This window comes from Amphichorda felina (assembly GCF_050947745.1).
Source record: "Amphichorda felina strain 45539 chromosome Unknown scaffold_5, whole genome shotgun sequence".
Lineage (NCBI taxonomy): Eukaryota > Fungi > Ascomycota > Sordariomycetes > Hypocreales > Bionectriaceae > Amphichorda > Amphichorda felina.
Genome location: NW_028145045.1, coordinates 1,865,849 through 1,890,345, shown reverse-complemented (window position 1 = coordinate 1,890,345; position 24,497 = coordinate 1,865,849). Strand labels below are relative to the sequence as shown.

The 24,497-nt window shown below is 56.6% G+C and overlaps 7 protein-coding genes across 7 annotated transcripts; 4 read left to right on the top strand and 3 right to left on the bottom strand.

Annotated features, from left to right (window-relative positions):
- Window positions 1-100: 100 nt before the first annotated feature.
- ACO1O0_005447 (uncharacterized protein) lies at window positions 101-1,919 on the top strand (the record flags this gene model as incomplete). The annotated part of the gene is made up of 2 exons (XM_083194869.1): window positions 101-1,141; window positions 1,212-1,919. The coding sequence occupies 2 exons, from the start codon at window positions 101-103 to the stop codon at window positions 1,917-1,919; spliced, it is 1,749 nt and encodes a 582-aa protein (XP_083049782.1).
- Window positions 1,920-2,984: 1,065 nt separating this feature from the next.
- On the top strand, window positions 2,985-4,311 carry YAP3 (bZIP transcription factor; the record flags this gene model as incomplete). Its single annotated transcript, XM_083194868.1, has 3 exons — window positions 2,985-3,119; window positions 3,309-3,697; window positions 3,786-4,311. The coding sequence occupies 3 exons, from the start codon at window positions 2,985-2,987 to the stop codon at window positions 4,309-4,311; spliced, it is 1,050 nt and encodes a 349-aa protein (XP_083049781.1).
- A 979-nt stretch (window positions 4,312-5,290) lies between these two features.
- Window positions 5,291-6,659, bottom strand: EPT1 (CDP-alcohol phosphatidyltransferase-domain-containing protein; the record flags this gene model as incomplete). Its single annotated transcript, XM_083194867.1, has 3 exons — window positions 5,291-6,081; window positions 6,141-6,283; window positions 6,352-6,659. 3 exons carry the CDS (start codon window positions 6,657-6,659, stop codon window positions 5,291-5,293), a joined length of 1,242 nt encoding a protein of 413 aa, XP_083049780.1.
- A 905-nt stretch (window positions 6,660-7,564) lies between these two features.
- ACO1O0_005444 (uncharacterized protein) lies at window positions 7,565-8,791 on the bottom strand (the record flags this gene model as incomplete). Its single annotated transcript, XM_083194866.1, has 1 exon — window positions 7,565-8,791. The coding sequence occupies one exon, from the start codon at window positions 8,789-8,791 to the stop codon at window positions 7,565-7,567; it is 1,227 nt and encodes a 408-aa protein (XP_083049779.1).
- Window positions 8,792-10,876: 2,085 nt separating this feature from the next.
- On the bottom strand, window positions 10,877-13,011 carry RIM9 (SUR7/PalI family-domain-containing protein; the record flags this gene model as incomplete). Its single annotated transcript, XM_083194865.1, has 4 exons — window positions 10,877-11,178; window positions 11,269-11,375; window positions 11,435-12,755; window positions 12,819-13,011. The coding sequence occupies 4 exons, from the start codon at window positions 13,009-13,011 to the stop codon at window positions 10,877-10,879; spliced, it is 1,923 nt and encodes a 640-aa protein (XP_083049778.1).
- Window positions 13,012-15,464: 2,453 nt separating this feature from the next.
- On the top strand, window positions 15,465-19,526 carry ACO1O0_005442 (ABC1 family-domain-containing protein; the record flags this gene model as incomplete). The annotated part of the gene is made up of 7 exons (XM_083194864.1): window positions 15,465-15,800; window positions 15,871-16,034; window positions 16,111-16,552; window positions 16,614-16,872; window positions 16,947-17,079; window positions 17,468-18,259; window positions 18,326-19,526. 7 exons carry the CDS (start codon window positions 15,465-15,467, stop codon window positions 19,524-19,526), a joined length of 3,327 nt encoding a protein of 1,108 aa, XP_083049777.1.
- A 2,958-nt stretch (window positions 19,527-22,484) lies between these two features.
- On the top strand, window positions 22,485-23,988 carry ACO1O0_005441 (uncharacterized protein; the record flags this gene model as incomplete). Its single annotated transcript, XM_083194863.1, has 2 exons — window positions 22,485-22,891; window positions 22,947-23,988. The coding sequence occupies 2 exons, from the start codon at window positions 22,485-22,487 to the stop codon at window positions 23,986-23,988; spliced, it is 1,449 nt and encodes a 482-aa protein (XP_083049776.1).
- Window positions 23,989-24,497: the final 509 nt, after the last annotated feature.

Here is a 24,497-nt window from a genome sequence, read left to right as displayed (position 1 = left end):
CGAGCCTCTGTTTTCTCCGTCCCATCATCGACTGCGAATCCCAGACCGGACCTGATAGAACCGACCGACGACGCATAGAACCACCTCCACCACCACCACAATGGCCGACACCCCCAACGAGTCGAAGCCCCCCGCCGAGAACCCCCCTGCGGCCGCCGCTGCTGGTGAGGGAGGCGAGGGAGGCGAGGGCGCTGCGCCCTCCAAGAAGGCCCTGAAGAAGGCTGAGGCCAAGGCCAAGAAGGAGGCCGAGAAGGCCCGTCGCGCCGCCGAGCACCAGGCCGCCCAGGCCGCTGCCAAAGCTGCCGCGGGCAACGCCGAGGACCTGGCCAAGGAGAACTATGGCGAGGCCACTTCGCGCACCCGCGTCGATGCCGAGCGTGTCCACCTCAAGGATCTCTCCGATGAGCATCTGGGCAAGACCATCAAGCTGCGCGCCTGGATCCAGAACTCGCGCATGCAGGGCGCCAAGATGGCCTTTGTCGAGCTCCGCGAGGAGCGCAACTGGGCCATCCAGGGTGTCGTGGCTGCCAACCCCGAGGGTAAGCCCGTCAGTCGCCAGATGGTCAAGTGGATCGGCGGCCTGAACCTCGAGGGCTTCGTCCTCGTCGAGGGCCGTGTCGAGAAGCCGCTCGAGCCCGTCAAGAGCGTCCGCGTCTCCGGCTTCGAGCTGCACATCACCAAGTGCTACCTCATCTCCCCCGGCCCCGAGGTCCTGGGCATGGGCCTCGTCGTCGCCAACAAGGCCGTCACCAACTTTGACGACGAGGACGCCGGCGGCGCCGTCGACGAGATCAAGCAGGGCGTCGAGGGCCTGAGCGTCGACAACGTCCCGGGGGCCAGCATGATCACCCACCTCAACAACCCGGCCATGCACAAGCGCGCTCCCGTCCAGCAGGCCATTGCCGACGTGCGCATGGCCACCCGCAAGCTGTTTGCCGAATACCTCGAGTCCCAGGGCTTCAACCAGTTTGAGCCCCCGTGCCTCATTGGCGCCGCCTCCGAGGGTGGCTCCAACGTCTTCGGCATGACCTACTTTGACAAGCAGGCGTACCTAGCCCAGTCGCCACAGTTCTACAAGCAGTACGAGATTGCCGGTGGAAGGAAGCGTGTCTTCTGTATTGGACCCGTCTTCCGTGCCGAGGTAAGCAGCAAACGAATTGGCTTATAAATGGAATTCTACCTATTTAGATCTAACGCTGGGCTTCTTCTAGAACTCCAACACCCCCCGCCACATGACCGAATTCACCGGTCTCGATATGGAGATGGAGATTGAGGAGTCATACCACGAGGTCCGCGACATGCTCGAGGCGGTGCTGCTCTACATCTTCCGCGGCGTGCGCGAGCGCTGCGCCGAGCAGATCGCCACGATCCGCACCGTCTACCCCTCGGAGGACTTCCTCCTCCCCGAGCCGGGCAAGGAGGTGCGCCTCACCTTTGCCGAGGGCCAGGCGCTCCTCCGCGCCGAGGGCCCCGAGGAGTTCCGCAATGTGTCCGACCACGAGGACATGTCGACCCCCCAGGAGAAGGCGCTGGGCGCCCTGATCCGCGAGAAGTACAACACCGATTTTTACGTGCTCGACAAGTTCCCCGAGGAGGCGCGCCCGTTCTACGCGCTCGAGGACCCGGAGAACCCCAAGGTGACCAACGCGTACGACTTCTTCATGCGCGGGCAGGAGATCCTGTCGGGCGGCCAGCGTGTGCACGTGCCGGAGCTGCTGGAGGCGCGGCTGCGCAAGAAGGGCATCGACCCCAACAGCCCGGGCATCAAGGAGTACGTCGACGTGTTCCGCAGCTGCGGCGTGCCCCCCCACGGCGGCGGCGGTATCGGCCTGGACCGTGTCGTGGCCTGGTACCTCAACCTGCCCAGTGTGCACCTAGCGAGCTTCTACCCCCGGACGCCCAAGAGGCTGACGCCATAGACGGTTATGCTTGCGCAGTTGGCAAGGGGACGCGTTGGTTTGGGACGTGTAGCATAGACAAGCAAGAGAAAAGAAAGCCATGTGATCTACGGAGTGCTCTCACTTGTAATCGGAGTCCAACGTGACTTTTTTTTGGCGGGGGGTTCCTCTAAGATGATAAGCGCCCAGACTTCCTGAGCTTACTATGCATGATAGGCCCAGAGGAAGACACAGGGGTCTGGAGTATCAATTCGGCCTCGAAACGAGCCTGCCCGTTCAACTTGGTGAAAATGTACAACAGTTAGGCCGTGGCTTAGATGAGAGTGGCCACTAGTATCACACGAGAGTGCTATCCTGTGGCCATTGAATAGGGTCCAGGACGGGATTGCCGCCAGGATAGTTGACATGGCGTAAGCCTCTAGGGGAAAATATCGTCGTGGATGGAGGGGCTAATGGTGCCCGTCCTGCCCGTTCTGTCCAGCCATACCTGGTGAATGGGTGCCAACGTGGCAGCGACGAATTTTGAGTTTGTTCAGTTCCACTGGGGAATGACTCGGGAAAGGACATGCACCTAGGTTGTCTTGTATACAGATGGGAGAGAGGCGAATTCACCGACCGATGATTGATTCAATTGGATCGACCCGGGAAAGCATGGTGGTTTGGGCCATGCCCAGCCTGCCAGCACTGGGGTGGGATCAGGGGATTGAGGGGGACAGGTTGTCTTGGAGCGTCCTTGAGGCTGACTCGTGAACTTGTCCAAAGCACAACGTAGCTGGACAGGAACACCTGCTAGAGTGGCGGCGAGTGTATCTAAGTACCTTCTAGGACGGGATAACGGAGTGAGATGGCGGATGGATGGAAGATGGATGGGTGGAGGATTGATGTGGGAGGCGGGCAGCCTGATACTAATACTAATGCTACTGCGGATATGTAGCACGAACATACCTTGCCTGCCTGCCTGGCCTTACCTAGTTTGTCCTTCGGAGGTCCATCAAATCCGTATCCCAAGTCCGTCTCCTCCTCTCCTCCTCCTCGTCCTCCAGCCTCTCCTCCCTCGCCCAGCAGACCACGACGCCCACCCTCGCCATGGACTTCACCGGCCAGTACCAGTTCCCTGGCAACCACGAGCAGGCGTATGCCCCATTCATGCCCCTCGCGCCGCCCACGCCCTCGCATTCCAACTCTGGCCCGTCAGACGACTACAACAACAACTCCCCGCCCGTCAGTCATCCATCAGTCATCAAGCACCCAGCACCCACTCCACTCCAGATCTTCCAAACACCACCCACCCCCCCCCGACCCCCCCCGCGCCTTGCTCCAATGACCATTCACCCAGGGCCTAGATGGCCCAGATGGCCCAGACGGCCCAGAAGATCCAGACTTTGATTATTACTGACGCCCCCCGTGCAGGATGCCTTCGACTGCCTCCCCACCACCAACGACCCCCAGTTCCCCGGCGGCTTCGACAGGTTCGACTATCCCCAGCAGGCCTTCCACGACCAGCCGTCGCAGCAACAACACCAACACCAGCATCACCACACCACCGCCTTCTCTGCTACAGCGCCGCCCGGCCCTCCCACTCCTCCTGCCCAGTCTGCCTTCTCTCAGCAGCAGCCTCCCCGGCAGCCCGCTGCTGCCGCCACCAACGGCGCCTTCAATGGCATCGACCACCAGATGCCGGGCGACGTGAACGCCCAGGCCAAGTCCAACTCCGATGATCTAAGCAACGGCCGCGAGGGCAGCGAGGACGACAACCTGACCCCCGCCCAGTCCAAGCGGAAAGCCCAGAACCGAGCAGCGTACGTATCACACCCCCCAGTTCCAGCCAATCTACGAGAGAGGGCAGAGAAACAAGAAAGCAATGCTAACAATCCCCGTGTTCCGCAGACAACGAGCCTTCCGTGAACGTAAGGAGAAGCACGTCAAGGACCTCGAAACCAAGCTCGCCGGCCTCGAGGCCGCCCAGGAACATGCCTCGGCCGAGAACGAGCGCCTCCGGCGCGACCTGCAAAAGATGGCGACCGAGAACGAGATCCTCAAGGCGACCTCCAGCACCAGCGGCGGCGTTGGCCACCACGCTGCCGCGCACTCCCCCGAGCCCATGACCACGGGCCCCATGCGCTACAGCCCGACCGAGTTCGCCTCAGATGTGCTCGCGGGCCACAACAACAAGACCTTCTCGCACCGCATCGTCGAGTCTGCCGATGGCCAGCGCCTACTGGCCGCGGGCGCCACCTGGGACTTTATCATCTCGCACGATCTGTTCAAGCGGGGGCTCGTCGACATTGGTGCCGTCACCGAGCACCTCAAGACGCGAGCAATCTGCGATGGCCAGGGTCCCGTGTTCTCGGAGAAGGACGTCTTGGAGGCCATTGAGCTGAGCGTCGCCTGCGGGACCGACGATCTGTTATAGGCAAAAAAACGTGGCATGGATATTTATACACGCACACACACCACAACAACAAAAAGCAATCATGGCGCGGATACCATGGTTCAAAGGATAGTTTTACGAATTTTGGATGCATACCACATGGCCTCGCAGCTCTTTGACTTTTCTCTTGAGAGTAGGCGGACCATCAGATCCTTCTGAGCCTCTTGACTTGGAGAAGTGGCGTTCTATAGGCGGTTTATATGGGAAGCGCGGATATCATTGTCAGCTCGCGCTGGGAGGATAGGAGGGCCGGGCTCGGCTCTTGAAATTTTTTTATCAAACCCCTGGGCACATACCGGATGTCATGTCAGCTAGGCTAATTTGAAGGAGCGAGAGGCGCAACTCGTCAGTCGGAGGGGCTGCCCAGACTCTCACAAAGTTTCGCCTTGTGCCGCGCGTCATTGAGTACTGTGAACTAACAGCTCGACACGGGGAATCAGTGTCTCCATCGGCGGGAGCACATACACCACAAGATAGGAAAACACGAGGAAAATACAATTGGACTGCCTTACTAGCTAGCTCTCTCTAAACCATTGCCACCAAAGACAGTCCATGTTGTCATGTCTCTCAATTGATGAAGCAGATATATACCTTCAGATATATCGAGATGGAAGGTGCAAGCCATCCGATGAAATATCGTCTCGCCATATCATACCTCTCTTCCCCCCCCCCCCTTCTACCTCTCTATCTCTCCATCTCTCTCCACCGACTACTAATGATAATCTCTCTAATCTATAAACTCTCGTCTCGATCGGGGAACCCTCATCCCGATGAGGAAAAAAGCTAAGCACGCTTTCGCCACCCATTTAAAAAATTATATATATATCCCCCTACAAGTCCCTGCCAAGAGAGACTAGTCCTGCGCGGAGCAAGCCCCCCATCATTCATCCTCCCCCGTCTTCTTCGTCTCGCGTTCCGTTTCCATCGTGGGTCGTCGTTCAGTTTTGAGAAAAAGCTCTTCTTACTGCGTCTTCTTGCCATTGAGCTTGCCATTCTGCTCGGGCACGTATGGGTGCTTGATGGTCAGGCACCAGATGTCGAGGTAGTCGCAGATGGTGACAATGACATCGACCACGAAGCTGCCGTACACGCCAATCGCAACGCCTAGCAGGAGGAACACATAGGCAACCTGGTAGACACCGTCGCCCAGGACGCTCGGCCAGCCGAAACCGGCGTGCTTCTCAAGGAAGGGGCCCAGGGAGTCGACGACGCCGAAGACGAGCGGCAGGCCGAGCATGTTGAAGAAGGGGAAGGGCAGCTTGGCGAGGTGGGCGGTGATCATGCGGCCGACGCTATAAGCATTGACGACACCGGCAAAGAGCATGAAGGGAACCAGGTGGTTGTGAAGAATGTCGGGCTGCAGGAAGAGGTACGCGCCAATCATGGCCCAGATGCTGAAGAAGGGAACGAGGCCGAACAGGGCGCCGAAGGAGCGCTCGCCGCGGGCACGGCGCGCACGGATGACGTTGAGCGACGACTCGACCGTGTTCAAGACGAGGACGATGGTGCCTTGGACCATGTACCAGTCGGTGAAGGACATGTCGTATACGCGCTGAGGGAAGCCGAGGTCCTCTGGGACGCCAAAGAGACGGAACACGCTCTGCTGCCAGAAGTGCGCACCACCGAGGTAGCCCGTCAGGGCGTAGACGGTGACCAGGAGGAGGACGCCCTCGACGGGGCCGTTGACGATGCCGAGAGTCAGGGTCTTGGTGTGGTACTCATCCCAGGTCTGAACGTAGAAGGTGAGGAGGGCTGGCTACAGCGTTAGCATATGCGCGAGCAAAATGGCTATGGAGAGCGGAAGGACTCACCGGCAAAGAATGATGCGACAGTCTTCCAGCTCTGGCCCATGTTCTGCGAGGCCGCGAACATCAGGCACCCGAGCGACGTGTTGAGGGCGTCAACGCCATGGTCGAACAGCTCGCCAAGGGGACCAGACTGCCTTGTGCGTCGCCTATCCATCCAAATCAGCATCTATCTCCCCCAACATGGTTTTCTCTCCCTTATTCTGGGCCAACTTACGCCTGGGTTCCGTCAACAGCATCAAAGGTCTGGTAGAGGAACAGCCCCAAGGCCCAGCTGTAGTAGACCCAGCTGGGGCAGTCCTGGTCCAGGGTGGGGTTGTACCACAGCAGGGTCAGGACGTTGGCCACGATGAACATGAAGCCGGTCAGAGTGATGAGGTTGGGGGCCATGCCCAGCGGGAAGCACTTGATGACGACATGGGTGTAGAAGGGCTTGAGGATGTACTTGGAGGTGAGGGAGCGGTCCACCGCCGAGTATTTGTACTCCTTGAGCATGGGCAGCTTGCTCTGCCGCACGTAGACCATCTTGACTGCTGTTTCCTCTTCAGAGTCTATATCCGGTTATAGGTCTGCTTCCGTGCCCGAGATGGTGCGTCGTGCCGGCTCTGAGCTCATTCGAGTCGCGACGGGGGGCTTCGAATCGAGGGGAGACGCGTAGATTCGAAGTCGGAAGCTGAGGGGGATCGAGTGAGGGGGAAGCACCGTATTAAAGCGGACGGACTTGTCGAGGAAACAACCTGCAACCGCGTACAACGAATAGAGGTGGTCGGCTGAACCATCCTTGGATTTTTTCCCCGGTTGGCGACCCCCGGAAATTTGTCCACCCCACCTCAGTGGAAGAGCCGAAGAGTGGGTGGGTGCCCTGGCAGCCCTGGAGACTTTTCTGTTCTGGCACAGTGGCAGGCTGCGACGTCATGGCCCTCAAGGGCGACCACCCGCTCTCATTGGCCACTCTGCCAAGCACCCCTTGATCAACCCAAGCCACCCATTCACTCCATTCCACTTCTGGCCTTGTGACGAGGAAGGTGACCTCCATTGTGTGTGGCACTCAAACGCACGACCACCTTTTAACCTCGGAGCTACAACGAATATGGTTCAACGCTCGTCCCCCATCACACTGCCATGCATCATGCACGTATTGCCCAACTCAGTTACTATTGGCTACTAACAAGTTCTACACCTGCCCGGCCATCTTTAACAATACGGCACAGTCTCTCCAACTCCTCCCCCCTCGCCATTACTCCTACTCCATTCCAAAAGCCATCCAACCCCCTCCCAAGCCAAGTTTTGCATTAAAAAAAAAAAGACCAATTGCAAGTTTCCCAGATTCCGTAAAAGTTGATCTCCATGCATCCGAAACCGCACGAGCTGCCTATGATCGTCCATGTTTCCAAAGAAATGACCGCAACGCCTCAACCCTAAAGTCATACTCACGGACCCTCCCTCATGGTCTTCGGGGAACCTTCATCAATATAACGCACGAGGCCCACGAGGGCCATGTTCAGCAGGGGCTTCGCATGTTCAGCTGTTGTCGCCTTGTTCGCCTCTTCAATGCTCATGGATCGGTACTGGGTTTTGTTCTTACCAGGACGCCCATCCCCAATCACGCCGAGATTGTGCTCCGGTTTTCGGAATCTTGCGTCAGCCATCGCATGTGTCGTAGGCTTTCCTAGGATTCCAGATCCAGAGTACCAGCACTTCTTGATTCTGTTGTTGCGGGCAATGATCTCAGGTTTGCTCAGGCAGTCGGTCCCGGGCTCAAACATGAGACGGGTCTCAGGCCTGGGATCACGCAAGTTGGGAATCCAGGGTTCGTCTGGGTCAGATGTATGATTTGGGTCTTCCACCCTGCTCAAGGGAGCGAAAGGTGGCTTCTGTAGGTCGTACACCTTCTTGGCCCTTTCTTGCTCGGGAATTCCCTGGGTGGCTAGTGTCGCGGGACGAAATAGGGGCATGGGAGAGGCTCCGGGCAACTCATCACTCCTAGCTTGTATATGAGTGTTCCCCAGTGTTCCCAAACCACTATTTCCAAACTCAGCTCCCTCCGACTGCTGAGGGTTGGTCTGGAGGGCTTTAAAAGTTGACTCAAAAGTCGACGGACGGTACTGGCGCTGGCCTGGAGGGCCGGCAGTCAATGGACGAGGGGCACCAGGGCCATCCGAAAGTGCAGAGGGGCCAAGCTTGGGCTCCAGGATGCTTCCAGCTGCGGCGAGCCCTAGAGGACCTTCACGGCCCAGCTCATATTTTCCCCGAGCGAGTCCAGTGACTCGCTGATGAAGCTGGTAGACCGAGGAGGACCCATGGACGTTTGTATCCGAGGATGCAGTGTCGCTCTTGGGGGGGGAGCCTATGGGTCGGATCTTGGTAGGCTTTGGTGACACGAGAATCCAGTCCGGCATCACCATTCCTTGTAGGTTTGCCTTCGCTCCGAGGAGGGCCTTGCGGGCTCGCATCTGATTCGGATTCGGGTACGATGCCAAGTTCTGCAGAGATTTGACTGTCATTCCCATCAAGGGGTCTGTGCCAAAGTCGCTATCGCTGCCGCCATCGTCGCTTTCATCCTCGCGGACGGACTTGTCCTCGCTTGAGCCTGCAAAAAGCGAGGACAAGGACACAGGGCCGTCGTCGGAATCACCTAGAGGCTCGCGGATTGGCATTTTGGCCAAGACGTGTTCTGGGCTGTGCAGAGGGTTGGGGCCGACAGCTCGGTCGTAATTCTGCTGGAGGGGAGAGTATTGGTGTAAGATAGGAGCTCGATTGACGGCGCCACGGAGAGGTAGTGAGGCGAGTACAGTCTTCGGTAGGAGTGCCAGGTCAGTGTTGGCACCACCGTGAGACCACTTAAACGAGCGGCCGCGTCTAGTGGGTGGCTGTAGGGGCTGGGAAGCGTTGGGATTGTATATAGTTCCAGCCGTTGTGTAAGTTGGCTGCTTCGATGATGGCGTTCGTGCGGTGGCTGAGAGTGAGGTGACACTGGTAGGTGACGATAGACGCTCCATCTTAGGCCCAAATTCTCAAAATGTTGCTATAAAATAGCGGATTCTCCTTCCAAGATGGAACAAATCTGAGGAAAGTCCAAATTAGAGGATTTTCAAATCTGATGAAGGAGTGACGGGTTGTGGTTGAGTGGCGAGAGCCAAATCGAAAACCGACGATATAAGGGGGAGACGACGTATGCTTCAAAGAAACTTCTTGGGGGGGGTCTCTTAGACCAAGAGGCCCATAAAAGCAAGGAGAATATGGATTAGATTGTCCCCCCAACATCCTAATTGTGGGAAGAGGAAGAGAGGTGGTGAGATGGGCGTTGGGGAGGCCTAGGGAGGGTTAGGGCCAAAAACAGGCAAAGCACTAGGGATGGAAGGAACGGCGGCGACGATGCTCCCTACTTCCCAAAATTTGAGGAGGCAGGAAGCAACCCCAGAAATGCCTACTAAGTAGGTAGGCATGGCAGGAACACTTCCACAGCTGTGGTGAGGGTGCCAGGTAGGAAAGACCAGAAGATAAACAGGTAATCTTGGAATCAATTACCTACCTAGATCCAAAACAATAAAATCAATGTGACGAAAAGGAACATCGGCTAATAATGCCTATTTCGGTGATCCAGAAAAAAAGGCTTTGCGTCGTTGGGTTGCATGACAAGCAGGTGTGGACGGGTTGGATGGAAGTGATCCAAGAAAGAAGGTCACAGATGATAAAGAGCGTCGGTCTCTTTTGCTATAGAGTACTGGTAAGAATTCAAAACGCAGAAAGGAAAACACCGGACGAACGTGAGGTGAAGTGACTTGGCAAGTGACGTCCGGCAAAGGTGAGCCCAGCTTATGTCGTAAGTGAATCATTGTGTGGGAGCAGTTTGACCACATGCCACACCCCTCACGTCACGATAAGATCTCGAGAAACAAAGCAGCCAGTCCTTTTGGGAGTGTGCTGGCCAAATATGGCAGCGGATCGCATCATTTAAAGTTCACAACTGTTGGTAACCGGACAACAACTGGCAGTAGATTAACACGTATATGTGTAGTTCAACAATGAGCAGCCGCCCTGAGCACCGGGAAGTCAGGTTCATGGCCTGTGTAATCAAACAACCAAGTCACGCTCACTTTTGATTGACCGCAGTTTCCATTGATAGGCCTCCAACTCCCCGACTCCCCGACTCCCCGACATTTTGACCTATCCTAACAGCCATGTTCTACGGAACGTTGTCGCCAACCCACGAGGGGCAGAACTATTGTGGACGGGGGGAAGAGACCGATAAATTATTTTCACTCTGATGCGGCGCCCGTGACGCGTCCATCAAATGTAGCTCAGTATATACCAGCCGTGCCACCGCCTCCTACCGCCGGCTCTATACTAGTCACCTAAATTTAGACCGAGGAACATAGACGACCAAGCACCCATAATCAACAGAAACCAACACACAAAGTACATTCCTCGATTGCACAGCATCCAAAGAAACACCGGGGCCGAGATGTCGAATCAAATCAGAAACCAGCGCGCAGAAAATACCCAATATATATAAGCCACAAGCCGGGCCGAGAGGCGATCCCCGTACAGAGAGAAGAGGTTATAGAAGGAGTGTTTTGAAGGGAAACAAGCAAGTGTAAGGAAAGACGCTGGTCCGGAGGATCCAGAAAGGTCGAATTAATCTCAAAATCGGGATACGCCAACATCAGTGCAGCGTCAGTGTGGGGAGAAAAGAGGATCCCAGGGCCAACCATATTTAGCAGCATTAGATGCTTGCTACTTTATAGAGGATAGGCACTGCCTGGAATCATACCGGGCCCTCCTCGCTGGCCGCCGCCTGCGCGGCCTCCAGGGACCTGGAAGTCCGGGTTGTCGAGGAGCATATCCTGACGCTGCTGAGCCGGTCGACGCGAGCTAGGACCACGTTGATTTGGCATTGGAGGTGCTTGATTCCATCGAGGATTGACACCTCGCTGCGAGATGGATGTGAAGGTTGACCTTTCCGACTCGGCAGGACTACGGGCGCCACCGTTGTTGGTGCGCACATCCTCATAGACAGGTTCGGGTGCGGACGGTTGCTGGTCTACAGGAGACGGACCAGCAAAGCGAGGGTCAACATCCTCATAATAAGTTCCCTGGTCACCTTGCGCTACGGGTGGTGGGGTGTTCCTACCAGCGGGTCCAGCATTTGGTCGACCGGGAACGTTTAAGGGCGATAGGGCGCGTGGCGAGTTTCTACCCTCCCCCTGGTTCCATGCAGCCCGGGCTGGCCTGTACTGTCTGCAAAGGGTCAGAAACAATTCACTAGTGGATTCATGGAAGATGACGGCGAGACTTACTCGTCGGAACTGTACTTACTGCCCTCACTCATATAGGTTTCATGTCTACCCACGGGCCGTCCTTGCTGGAGACCGACCATACCGGCAACATCCGAATCGTTGTCTCGCAGCTGGCCAGGATACGGGTCATAACCTTGGTTCTGTCCGGCATCCATCTCAGCAGGGGGCCCTGGGTGGGATTCGTTACCGTGCATGGGAGGCGGGGACTCAGCACGGGGCAAGCTCGTGCCGTCGGGGTTGTATGGGTCGTAGCCGCCGGCGACACTGGGCATCGAAGGGTTCGTACTCGGATACCCATCGGAGGGTTGCCGCCCATAAGAGCCGTAAGCCTCGGCGGGTGACGGTCGCCTGTCGTATTGGCCTCCGTATCCGGGGGGCGGGCTACGGCCACCTCGCATCGGGCCCGGCCCGTACGCACCTCGGGGAGGAGCTGTAAGACCGCCACCCCGTCCTCCACGCATGCCATAGCCACCTCGGCCAGGGCCACCGTAGCCCGCTCTCCCGCGCATAGGAGCTCCGTACATATCGTACCCTCCACGGCCGTAACCGCCGCGTCCACGGTATCCACTGCCTCTAGAGCGCATGCTCTCCATTGACGGGCCCCTAGCAACTCCGTAACCATCCGGAGGACCATTTAGAGGGTTTCCATATCGGTCAAGAGGGGGAGACGTTGTGCGAGCGTCCATGGCGGCAGTTTCACCTAGGTTGGAGAGATCGTTGGGTCTGCTACCCCCGGGCCCAGTAGAGGGACTCCGCTGTGTTAGGGGAATGTTTTCTTCGCTGGTCTGGTCATCCTTCTTTTGCTGCTCGAAGGTGGCGAACGCCGGCAGCGCATCAGTGCCAGCACCGATGGTGGTGGTTGTCATGGGAAGAGGCGGCGAGAAGTCGAAAGGCTTGCTCTGTGTCTCTCTGTTGTAGAAGTTCTCTCCGCTCATCTCCGCATTCTCGGCAATCTTCTTCCTACGGTTTTTGCGGCTGATCAGGGAGCGCCTCATGGCACAGGTAACGACGCCGCTGAGGCCAACCATGATCGTTGAGGCAAGGACGATATACGATCCCCAAGCGATATGCGGTAGAAACAGCAAAATATCGATAATAAAGGCCGCCAAGCAGACGAGGAAGGTGATGATGGTGAAGATGAAGAAGGCCAGGAGGAATCTGGCCGAGTGAGCGGGGGAGTGAAAGTGGGAGGCGACGGCCATGATGAGCATGACGAGGACAAGGAGCGCTGCAACAGGGTGAAGGATAAGAATCGAGGATAGAGTCTCGCGCACTCCCTTAGGCATGTCAAACGCATCATTGTTATCGTCCAAGGCGCTTCCTGGTGGCTGTCAGTTGTGGTGCGCAGAAAACATGGAGGGGGTACCCGGTAGGTAGAACGAACCTAAGTCGTAACCGATACCAATGCTTGTACATTTGCCGCCGGGCTGGCAGAAGCCAAACACTCCAAAAGTGAAGTCTTTGAACTGGCCAAGCGGAATGGACGTTATAATAGGGGTGGAAAGAGTGGAAAGAAGGAGAAGTGCAAATGCCGCTGCCAGGAGCACCGACAGCGGCGTTGACGGTCGCAACCTCATGCTGACGGCGGCGCCAATGGGCCAGGCGACTATTGGTGAAGAGTCAAGGGCGGCTTCTGAGGCCGAGCGATCTCGACGGGTATTCGAATTTCGGCCACCACTATTGCGACATTGAAAGAGTAAATATCGATCGTGTCGCAGCGCCGGTCATTGCGTGGTCGGGAGTGTTCGTACGTCTTCGTGTCGTATGCGCGGGTAGGCTCAATCGTCTTCCAGCGACAAAGAAATATAGCGAGTGTGTTGAAGCCGCAGTTCAGGGGCCCCAGCCTAGAAGCAGCGTGAGAGAACTGCGTTGCGTGCCGATTGACGGTTGAGAACCGCAACGTCGTACCAGGAACGTCTCCCCTGGAGAGCGATACTGGAGGAGACGGCGAGACAAAGGGCGGGTGAGGAAAGTGGGCTGGAAGCTGGGCCCTGGCTAACGAAGGGGAAAAAGCGGGGCGAACTGCGTGAAGCAGTCAGAAGCACTGCAGAGTGGAAGACTCGCAGTAGCCCGTAGCCAGGCTAATCCTAATACAGGAAGTGTCCGGGGCTTGTTGGGGGCACGGTGCACTAAAACTTGAAGCAGGCCAACGCTATCGGGTGCTAACTGTAAAGCCTAAAGCCTGATCTGGGCAGTGAGAGTGGAGTGTGGAGGTCACTTCAAGATTGCTGGATAAATTATAATTGCGCAAGCTCGCAAACAAGTGGTGCGAGGCTTGAGATAAGAGGGATGGAATCGGATACAATACGACTTGCCACTCCGCAGTTTGCACTGTCAAGCGAAGTTTCTAGTCCACACTGATGAAAAATATCCTCAATGCCTCAGCTCGACAACGAGACGGCTCACAGGGGTGCTCCTCGGTGGCATTGATCCCGAGAATCGCACGCGTAACCAACAAATGGTCTGGAAGAATTCCGTCATGCAGGGAACATATGAGTGGTCGACTCGTCAATCGTCATTTCTTCCCCCTCCAGAGGTCAACAAACGACGTTCTAGGCTCGTCTACAATAATACACCTGCCTTGGGGTCGCAGAGTCTTCACGATACCCCATGTTGAGTTGTGGCCTCCAAGATTAGGCGAGGCTGGCCCCTCTAAATCCGAGACAAGTGATGTCAGGATGTCAGCGGCCACTGAGCCGACTGAACCACATGTCCCTGTAAGTACGACGAGTAGGTACCAACCATGTTGGATGGAAGAAGGATAATTCTTCGTGTTACCACCAGAGCCAACCGGAATGATTTCGTGTTGCTTTTGGTGGAGGCGCAGTCACATCCATTCCGTGGAATTTATTATCTGCCCACGCAGCATGCAGCAGGCACCAATTTTTCGGCACAGCGGCAACGTGCACTTGCATCATGGGTGGGAAATTGCTGTCGCCTGGCGAGACGTTGATGCGACGGCCCCAGATCCGTTCCTGTGTCGAGGGTCGTGTGGAGCTCAGGCCTAGTGGGGATGATGGGAGGGATAACGATAGCTCTCTTATCGGACGAAGTACGTCCTTCGTAGTGTTATCATTGATGACAGTACTCATACGGGGCGCCGGAGCGATTGATGATGAGCTGTGTCGAGGAAGTTGGACTTCGTATGCCGTGTGCACTACAGACGCGCCATCGAGACATTGATTCGAAGTTGTCCGATTGATTTCATCACGTCGCTGGTGATTTTAGCCGCCAAGGTGTTATGTAGACGCCGAGAGCTGTCCATGGATGACCGATAATGTCCACAGGTGATGATGCACTGCCAGGCAAACCGCTTGCTTTGCTGATGAGTATCCAATCGCGCTCCCGTATGCTATTTTCGTTCTGAAATTGGCGGCAACATTAACCATAATTCTCATATATCAATACGCCTTACCTCGAGGCTGAGCTTTGGTGGTCCACACGACCACAGGTCGGGAACTTGAAAGTGGCCTTGTCCCTGCAAAGAGGCCACCACGATCCACCAGTCCACCTGGAACATAGCTGGAGAGACTACGTACCCTACCCGAAATCCGGGGAACTGAAGCCCAAGACCGACGAAATATATAAACAGCTCTTAAGACATGGACTCCAGTTGCTCAATCCAGCTTTTGGTTAGGATTCGCGACCTGGAGACGAGCTGTTAACCCAGATGGGAAAAAGCGGCCTGGCCATCGGATGACGTCGCTGCCTCGTACCTCGGTTTGCTAGAGCTTTGCTCCGCCTCTGGGAGCTTCACACTTCCCCCTCACGACACTTTTAGGCGACGAGATGAGGAGATGAGGGGAAGCCAGACGACGGGGAAATCTGTACCTTACCATCAAATAGCCTTTCTCAATTGATGATCCATCAACACTGACCGCACCTCGGCTACCGAAGCATTGCCCTGCCAACATCCCTAGCTATAAGTACTACCTTACTTGCGAGCCGCACAGCTCAGCCGTGTCGCAGAGACACAGACCGCTCATCGCCCCAACCTTCACAACAAAAGCCAGCGAGCACCCAGTCCACCATGGCCGACAGCAACAACCCCATCGTGCCCCTCTCGGAGCCGCCGTGGCTCAACGGCGCACCCTCGCCGTACTACGACGACTCCCACCGCAAGCTGCAGGCCGCCTGCCGCAAGTTCATCGGCGAGAACCTTAGCAGGCATGCGCTCGACTGGGAGACCACCGAGGATGTCCCAGAAAACCTCTACGAGACCTTCACCAAGGGCGGCTTCGTCCTACCCGCCCTTCCCTGCCCGCTGCCCGTCGAGTGGCTGCACCGCGTCGGCATCACCCACATGCCGGGCGACGTGCCTGTCGAGAAGTGGACATCGGTCCACGGCATGATCTTTGCAGATGAGGTGAATATTTAGCCACGTGCTGACTGCTTGTGTATCAGAGCATCCGAGTTGACTGTGGTGTCCGTTATAGATGAGCCGCGCTGGCCTCGCTGGTCCCCCGGCAGCCATCACCACCGGCATGGCCTTCGGTGTCCCCCCCTTGCTGCACTATGCGAACCGCCAGCTCCAGGACAAGTATCTCCCGGATCTTCTCACCGGCAAGACCCGGACATGCATCGCCATCACGGAGCCCGAGTACGTCTGACGAAGTTCCTGTTCCCGCGTGCGGAAAAGCATGAAGTAACTGGTAAGGCTGACGGCGAGTTTGTAGGGCTGGATCTGATGTCGCCAACCTCACGACGACGGCCGAAGTGAGCAAGTGCGGCAAGTACTATGTCATCAACGGCACGAAGAAGTGGATCACCAACGGCGTCATGGCCGACTACGCCACCATGGCCGTTCGCACTGGTGGTGAGGGCTCCGGTCCCAGGGGCATATCCATGGTCTTCGTCCCGCTCAAGGATACCAAGGGCGTCTCGCGGCGCCGCCTCAAGGTCGCGGGTCAGATCACGGCGGGGACGTCCTTCATCGAGCTCGACGACGTGTACATCCCCCGCGAGAACCTCATCGGGAAGGAGGGCGAGGGCATGAAGTACGTTATGAACAACTTCAACCACGAGCGTATGTTCATCTCGGTCGGGGTTACGAGACAGGCCCGTGTGGCTCTGAGCGCGGCCTTTGAGTACTGCCTCAAGCGCGAGGCGTTCGGCAAGGTAAGTCATCTTCTTGACATGATCTCCTCGAGGCCTTGATGCTAACATTCGGGATTCTCAGACCCTCATGGAGCAGCCTGTTGTGCGCCACCGCCTGGCCAAGTGCGCCGCCATTCTCGAGGCTCAGCAGACGTGGGTCGAGTCGTTTGCGTACCAGTTGTCGCAGATGCCCAAGGCCAAGGCCGACAAGGAGCTCGGTGGCTTGACGGCCCTGTGCAAGGCGAATGCCGGCATCGTCCTCGACGAGTGTGCACGCTGCGCCGTCCTGCTCTTTGGTGGAAACGGATATACTCGCACCGGACAGGGTGAGCTTGTTGAGAGTAAGTTGACGAGATTCCCTCGATATTAGTATTCTCATCTAGACTTGGATGCTGACCAGAGACTCACCCTGCAGAAATCTACCGTGATGTTCCTGGTGCCCGCATTCCGGGTGGCAGCGAGGATGTGCTGCTTGATCTCGCCATCCGTCAAATGGTCAAGAACTTCAGGGAGGCGACTTCCAAGCTCAAGGGACCGTCTCGTCTGTAGTTTGTGCCTGTGCTGTTAAGGAACGGACAGGGTAAAGTTGTATACATGCACTCTCGTGAGAATATAGATAGGCCGTACTACTACCTATTGGTAGGCATTCACCTTATTAGATGATACGAATGAATTCTACAGCAAAATAAAAACAGAAATAACGCATAAATATCGTAGATCAGATTAGCCTACGCCAAAGCCAAAATTTAGTTGTTCTTATCGTCCATATTTCACCCAAGGTGCTCCTCCCGGGTAGGTAGCGACCGACGACCTTCGGAGATGTGAGGAAAATCGGCAAAATTAGATGCCGACTCGCCGGCGTTATCGTCTTGACCGACGATCATACGACGCCTTTTTCTTCCCTTTATCCCCCCTCACATCCTCACCCGCGACCAGTCTGCCCGACGGCGACCCCAACATGTTTTCGCAAAGCATGTTTGGCGCCTCGAGGCGCCTCCCGCGCACGATAACACCCCGGTGTCGGGGTGGCAACCTCGCAGTCCCGTCCATCCCTCGACGGCCACAGTCCGGCGGGCCCTTCCAGCCTCTCCGGCCGCCGACCCCGAGCGAGCTGGGTGCCCCGAGGGCTGCCAAGCAGTACAAGCGCAGCAGGAAATGGGCGCGCCGGCTCGTCGTCGTGTCCGCCGTGGGCGCCGTCGTCTACGTGGCCGACCACCAGCTCTACTCGTCCGGCATCATGCGCTCCCTCCGCACCTTCACGACAGGCCTCATCGTCGCCGTCGACTACAAGCTCAACTTCCGCCCGGACCCCTGGATCCCCGGCGACATACAGCAGCTGCACGCCCGCAGCGCCCAGCGCGTCTTCGAGCTGCTCCAGGCCAACGGCGGCCTATACCTCAAGATCGGCCAGGCCATCGCCATGCAGAGCGCCGTGCTGCCGCCCGAGTTTCAGAAGATGTTTGCGCGCATGTTTGACGATACCCCGCAGGACGACTGGAAGGACGTAGAGGCAGTCATCAGGGAGGACTTTGGCATGAGCGTGGAGGAGGCGTTTGGCGTCAGCTTCACCGGCAAGGAGGGCATGGGCCTGATGGAGAGGAAGGCCAAGGCCAGCGCGAGCGTTGCACAGGTTCACTGGGCAAGGCTGCCGGATGGACGCGAGGTTGCTATCAAGGTCCAGAAGAGGGAGATTGGCAAGCAAAGATCGTGGGACATGTGGTCATTTAAGTAAGTGCATGACTCCATGCTGCCCCCATCTGCCATCTATCCAGGCCGGGCTAACAGTTTTCCCAGGACAGTGACGTGGATCTACTCCAAGTGGTTCGACATTCCCTTCTACAAACTGATACCCTTCATCACAGAGCGTCTGGAGCTTGAGATGGACTTTGAGAGCGAGGCGGAGAACGCGGAGAACCTGCGGAAACTCATCAACCAGGAGAAGAAGCTTAAGGGCCGAGTCTATATCCCCATCGTGTACCCGGAACTCACAACCAAGAGGGTCCTCACGACCGAATGGATCGAGGGCGTAAGGCTGTGGGACAAGAAGGCCATGACGTCGACCTGGCTGGGAGGGTATGGAAAGGGATCGCCCGGGGCCGGTGAGCCGCTGTCCCCCATCGACATGGATGCGGCCAGGAGGGAGCTCCGGACGAAGCCGTACAACGTCAACATCAAGCCAGATCGCCAGGAATGGAAGGGCACCCGAGGCCGGGGTGGACTAGGTCTCTCGACCAAGGAGGTCATGACGACCATGGTCGACCTCTTCTCTGCACAAATCTTCAAATGGGGTGTCGTACACTGCGACCCTCACCCCGGCAACATCTTCATCCGCCGTCTCCCCAGCGGGAGAGCTGAGCTGGTTCTGATTGACCACGGCCTGTACGTGTACCTAAAGGACGAGTTCCGGCACCAGTACGGCGTCTTCTGGAAGGCGCTTATGACGTTCGACAATAAGACGATCGCTGAGGTGACGGAGAATTGGGGCATCAAGTCGTCGGACCTGTTCGCGAGCGCGACGCTGCTGCGTCCGTACGAGGGCAGCGAGGAGAAGTTCGACGCGGGGATGGAGAACATGACCCCCTCGGAGCGCCACTACGCCATGCAGCAAAAAGTCAAGCAGGGTGTCCGCGACATGCTGGCCGACGAGGACAAGTGGCCGCAGGAGCTCATCTTCCTGGGGCGCAACATGCGCATCGTGCAGAGCAACAACCAGTACCTGGGGTCGCCGGTCAACCGCGTCAAGATGATGGGCGAGTGGGCGAGCCGCAGCCTGTACGAGGACCCCAACCTGCCGTGGGGGCGGCGGCTGCATAACATGTGGCGCCACATGCTCTTCAAGCTAGTCTTGACGGCGACGGACGTGGCTTTTTACTTCTTCCGGGCGCGGCAACTGCTGGGGCTCGGGGGCGGGATGGAGGACGAGATGGAGCAGCACATGAAGGACATGGCATCCGAGTATGGCATCGAGCTGCAGCAGGAAGTTTTTGAGGGATAGACAGGGGGGCTGGCGAGGCGTTGGAGTTTACATGGTTACACCCGGGACATGGGTACGGATACCTCTTCTCTCTCCATGGCCAATTCTCCTCTCCGTTTATTAGGCTGGGAGTTGGGATGGATGGTTGTGGTTATATACATAGTATACGAGTATATGGGCTCAAACTCTAGATGCATAGAAGCAAGAAATCCACTCAGGACTTGACCACACGACTACACGACCACCTGCGGATGAATGTGGATTTCGAAGATGACTGTACGAGTATGCTTTTACTCGTTTAATTTCGTCTCATTGCGAAGGGCTGTTGGAAGAAGAAGGGTGTACGGATAGTGGCACAAAAGAAACAATCATGCGGCGCGACGACGGGTCTTCTGCAGGTACGGATAATTGACGACGGTTCCTAGCTTTTGAGACAATGTAATACTCCGTACGTACTACTCGTATTATTTGCACTGCTGTGCATTTACAGATAATAGCCGTCCCCTAGGGCTCCAAGGAGTTGAAGTCTATATAGGTAGTACTAGTAGATGCTCCTGCCGAACCACGTGATGTTACTCGTAGGTACCGACATTACTCGTCGCCCGACAGTGATGAGGACTTTGAGGCCTTTGAAGAGCACGCTCGCGATTGGATGAGGAGTATTACGCGCCGGGGGACTGGACGGCCACCTGCAATCTTAAGGGGCAAGTTGGGCAACAGGGGAGCAAGCAGGGGGACGCGACATTAGCTTGGTGTTGCCGACAAGGGGGCGCCAAGTTTCGAAATTCGCCGTCACTGTTTCATCTCGTTTGTGGCGGCTGGAACTTCCGGCAGCCATGCGGAAAGCTTTTCAGGGACGCAGAGGAAACATTTCGCACGGTCACTTTTCAGGAAGGGCGTGGACAGTCTCGGGGACTAATTAGGGACATTGTTATGTCGTATCGCCAATGCACAACAGTCGCTAGTAAACGGTGGACTGCAGCCGGTGCTACGGACTCCCGCGCTGGTCTCTCGACTCGCGTGGCCGCCATGAGCTGTTGCGAACAGGGGGGGGAAATCGTCCGACTGTGGGCCCTCTGGCTGTTGGCGTGTACGGATACTATTATACATATTACCATGTAGTAAGGCCGTCGAAGGATCCGAGGCTCTTGGGTGAATCATGAATGAGGCGTATTATTGTCTAATGAAAGTGTACGAGCTGCAGATAGCCGGTGGGCGAGTCGTGGGCATTGTCTTCTGTGAGGCTTGTGGGATGCAAGTCGCCCTGGTACTCGTACGCCACAGTATCTGTCACAGGTTAGCAGGCAGAGGTGATAAATCGGATACATTGTGGTAATGGGGTTTAATGCTGGATGAGCAGCGGGAAGCCTCCCTGTTTCACCCAGCCCAAGTACCGATGACGGACCTGCAGGGCTGCGATTTGAAAAGTTGTATCTTCTACGGTAGGTATTGCTTGGTTCGCACGGCTATTTCTGTCTTCTGCAACTGGTTCCTCTGGCGAATGACCCGAGCTTGACATCATACGTGCGTAAGTCCTAGTTTTTGACAGAAAAGTTCCCAGACAGTAGTACTCAGTGCTAGGCAGCCTATCACAACCTGAGCTGAATACGACTCACATGAGTGGTTCTGCTCCGTCCGCGTGAGACTGCCGCGCGGTGTCTGAGACAGACTGACAAGTTTGCATTCCCTTCAGGAACTCCTTGAGGCAGGGTTCGGGGACGGCAAGTGTACAGAGTAATACTACTATGTAGGTAATAGCGTGCGCCCCCAGAGCAGATACTGGGTATCAAGCCAGCGCAATATTATTCTTCAGATGAGGCGCTTTGTTTCTGTCGCCGTGCAGCAGTGTTGTTGGTGGACCCTTTGGATATTAGTGCTGAGCAGTGCTGAGCAGTGCAGAGCAGTTGCAGCGTGCACGCATGGACCCTGCAGCACGGGACAGGCTAGCACGCATCTGGCGCAGGGCCGCAGACCCGTAGTTCTTAGACTGTGCTTAGTCCCTGAGGGGCCCCGTAGGCGTTAGACTCGTTAGGCCCCCCCGGGGTCTGTGGGCCACTGGGCTCCAGCTGCACCTCTAGGTCCACTCCACTGGGCTCCAGCTGCACCTCTAGGTCCACTCCACTGTGCTGCACCGCATCAGCCCAGCTGCCCGCTCATCTCCTGCGTCTCCGATTTCCGTCTCTGTTCTTCTGTTCGAACTGCCTGGACGCATCTTCTTCTTCAGGTTGCTGCCCAGAACGGCCAATTGGACTGGATTCACCCACCGCAGGACGATGCTCGCTCCCAGATCTTGTTGACGCCGCCACCTCATTCGTTCTCCCGCTCAGCTCGCTGACCTTTGCTTTCTTCTTCGCTCGCTACCAGTAGCTTCACCTTCTGCTCCCCGGCATCCCCCCTTGACATCCAGCTTGGGACCGCGTTGGTATCTTTACGCTCTTTTTTTCGTCACCTCCCCTTCTGGCAGAAAGGGGCTACATTCTCGTGCAACCCACGATCGAAACGAACGGGGAAATCGACACATCCATCCATTCTCCCCTTCGCTTTTATATTTTCTTTTATTGTTCTTATTCTTTCCCGCTGCTGCTCCTCAGTGACACTGCGATTGCGCCCTCTGTCTTGTCGCGCCATTACAAAGTATCCTCCAGATACGCGACAGCGACGGGAACCCGCACCTCTGCTTCCACTTCACCCATCGACCGACCGAGCTAGCGACTCTTTAACACGCGAGCGAACTGCTGCGCAACCGACCGCGAACCCAATCTCGTCCCCAGCTCACCCCACGAAACGGGAACTTTATCTGGTGGCTTCCGTAACGGACAAACTTTCGACGCAATTAGCGCCAACGGTCTCATTGATAGCACAAGTTCTATTAGGACGCTGCCATTTTGAGTGAGACCCCTCCTCGGTCTACCTACACATCCTTCCTTCGGGGAAGAACCAATGAGCACTTCCCAACAACCGCATCGTTCTACTTTCGGAATGTTGCTTCGACGCAGTAAGAGCGGCGATCTCGGGAGCAAGGGGAAGAAGGCTCAGGCCCTTAGAGAGGCCGAGCTCGAGAGGCAGCGCGCTGCCTCCCGGATCCCCCCCAAGCTGCCCGAGTTCAACAACAACACCGAGAAGCTGTCAAAGTCCTTTGCACCCGAGCTGCGCCCCGACACCTCCCACAATGAACACCCCGCTAATAACAGTGGACGCCAGTCCGTGGAGCCTCATGCTCTGACCTCAAACGTTGCCATGCCCCCCATCCCTCCAAATGGCTTCGACCCCTATGCTAGGACCGAGAGCATGGCCCATCGTGGCCGCTACAGCTATGCCAGTAGTGCTGTCAGCACCATCAACAGCCCCAGGCGCGTCCGCAGAAGAAAGGACCCCACCCCTCTCAAGTAAGCACTTGTGCCTGTGCTTTCCTGGGTCCCGCCGTACTGACATGCGCAACAGCATCCTGATCCTTGGCACTCGCAATGCGGGCAAGACGTCGTTCCTCGAGTTTCTCAAGACAGCTCTGGCGCTCCCACCCAAGAAGAGGAGTAAGAAGAACGAGGAGGACGATTTCCGGGGCCCGGCCCCTTCCGGCAACTTTGTCCCCCACTACCTGGAGACGGAGATTGATGGGGAGCGTATTGGACTGACGCTGTGGGATTCGGAGGGTCTTGAGAAGAATGTAGTTGACCTGCAGCTCCGAGAGATGAATACCTTCCTGGAGAGCAAGTTCCAGGAGACGTTTGCCGAAGAGATGAAGGTTGTGCGATCCCCCGGCGTGCAGGATACACACATTCACGCAACCTTCCTTGTCCTGGATCCCGCTAGGCTGGACCGCAACATTGCGGCTGGGCGCACCCTCTCGGGCATTCAGAATGGCAACCACACGCCTCACCTCCGTACCTTTGGCTGCCTCGATGAGGACCTGGATATGCAGGTCCTGCGCCTCCTGCAAGGCAAGACCACCGTCATTCCCGTCATCTCCAAGGCCGATACTGTTACGACCAAGCACATGAACGTCCTCAAGAAGGCGGTCTGGGACACTTTCAAACGCTCAAACATGGACCCGCTGGAGGCTCTTGGCCTTGACGAGGACACCAACAGCATCTCATCGAGCCGCATTGACGAAGAAGAGGAGGGAGAAGTTATTGCCGACCAACATGGAGCACCGAGATCTTCCCCTTCCTCCTCGCCAAATTCGAAGCGTATCTCAACAATGGATCGACACAAGGCCCAGGAAGAGGTCAAGGAGGAAGAGACACCGTTCCTCCCTCTATCCATCATCAGCCCTGACCTCTATGAGCCTGGTGTTGTCGGTCGCCAATTCCCCTGGGGGTTTGCGGATCCTTACAATGAAGAACACTGCGACTTTAATCGCTTGAAGGAGGCTGTCTTTAGTGAGTGGCGCTCGGAGCTCCGCGAGGCGAGCAGGGAGCAGTGGTATGAAGGCTGGAGGACAAACAGGCTCAAGCACCGGAACGTCCCCTACAACCGGCGATGAGACAACTTCTCCCCGGGTGCGGCATGCTCACCTGCAGGCTGGCACCCTTGCCACGATTCGAGATCTTGTTTGGTTGGCCTCAAATCAGGCCCTAAATCACGGCATTACGCAGATAGACCACCACGATGGTCACCTTTCCTTTTCAGCCTCGGTACTTGTTTCATCGCAGTATTCGGAATCTTGCGGCATACCCCCTTCTGTTTTCTTGCATCTAATTTTGGGCCTGGGGGAGGAAAAAAAAAAGGGGCGACATTTCCCGTGCTGCGCGCGTCACTTACGGTCATCCGGTGTGACGAAGAATGTCTCTCGAACCCATATGGACCTTACTCGGCCGGCGGTGCCAAGTTGTCTCCTTTCACGCTCACTGTACTTTGGTCAATTGGGATCCTGTCTTGATTCGTCCCCTTTGGGAAAAAAAATGACCTCGAGGGTATCTCGTAGCCCCCGGGCACAGACTGTCATCTTTTACGATCCTTTTACACTTTCTTTTTTTTACAAACATGGCGGGC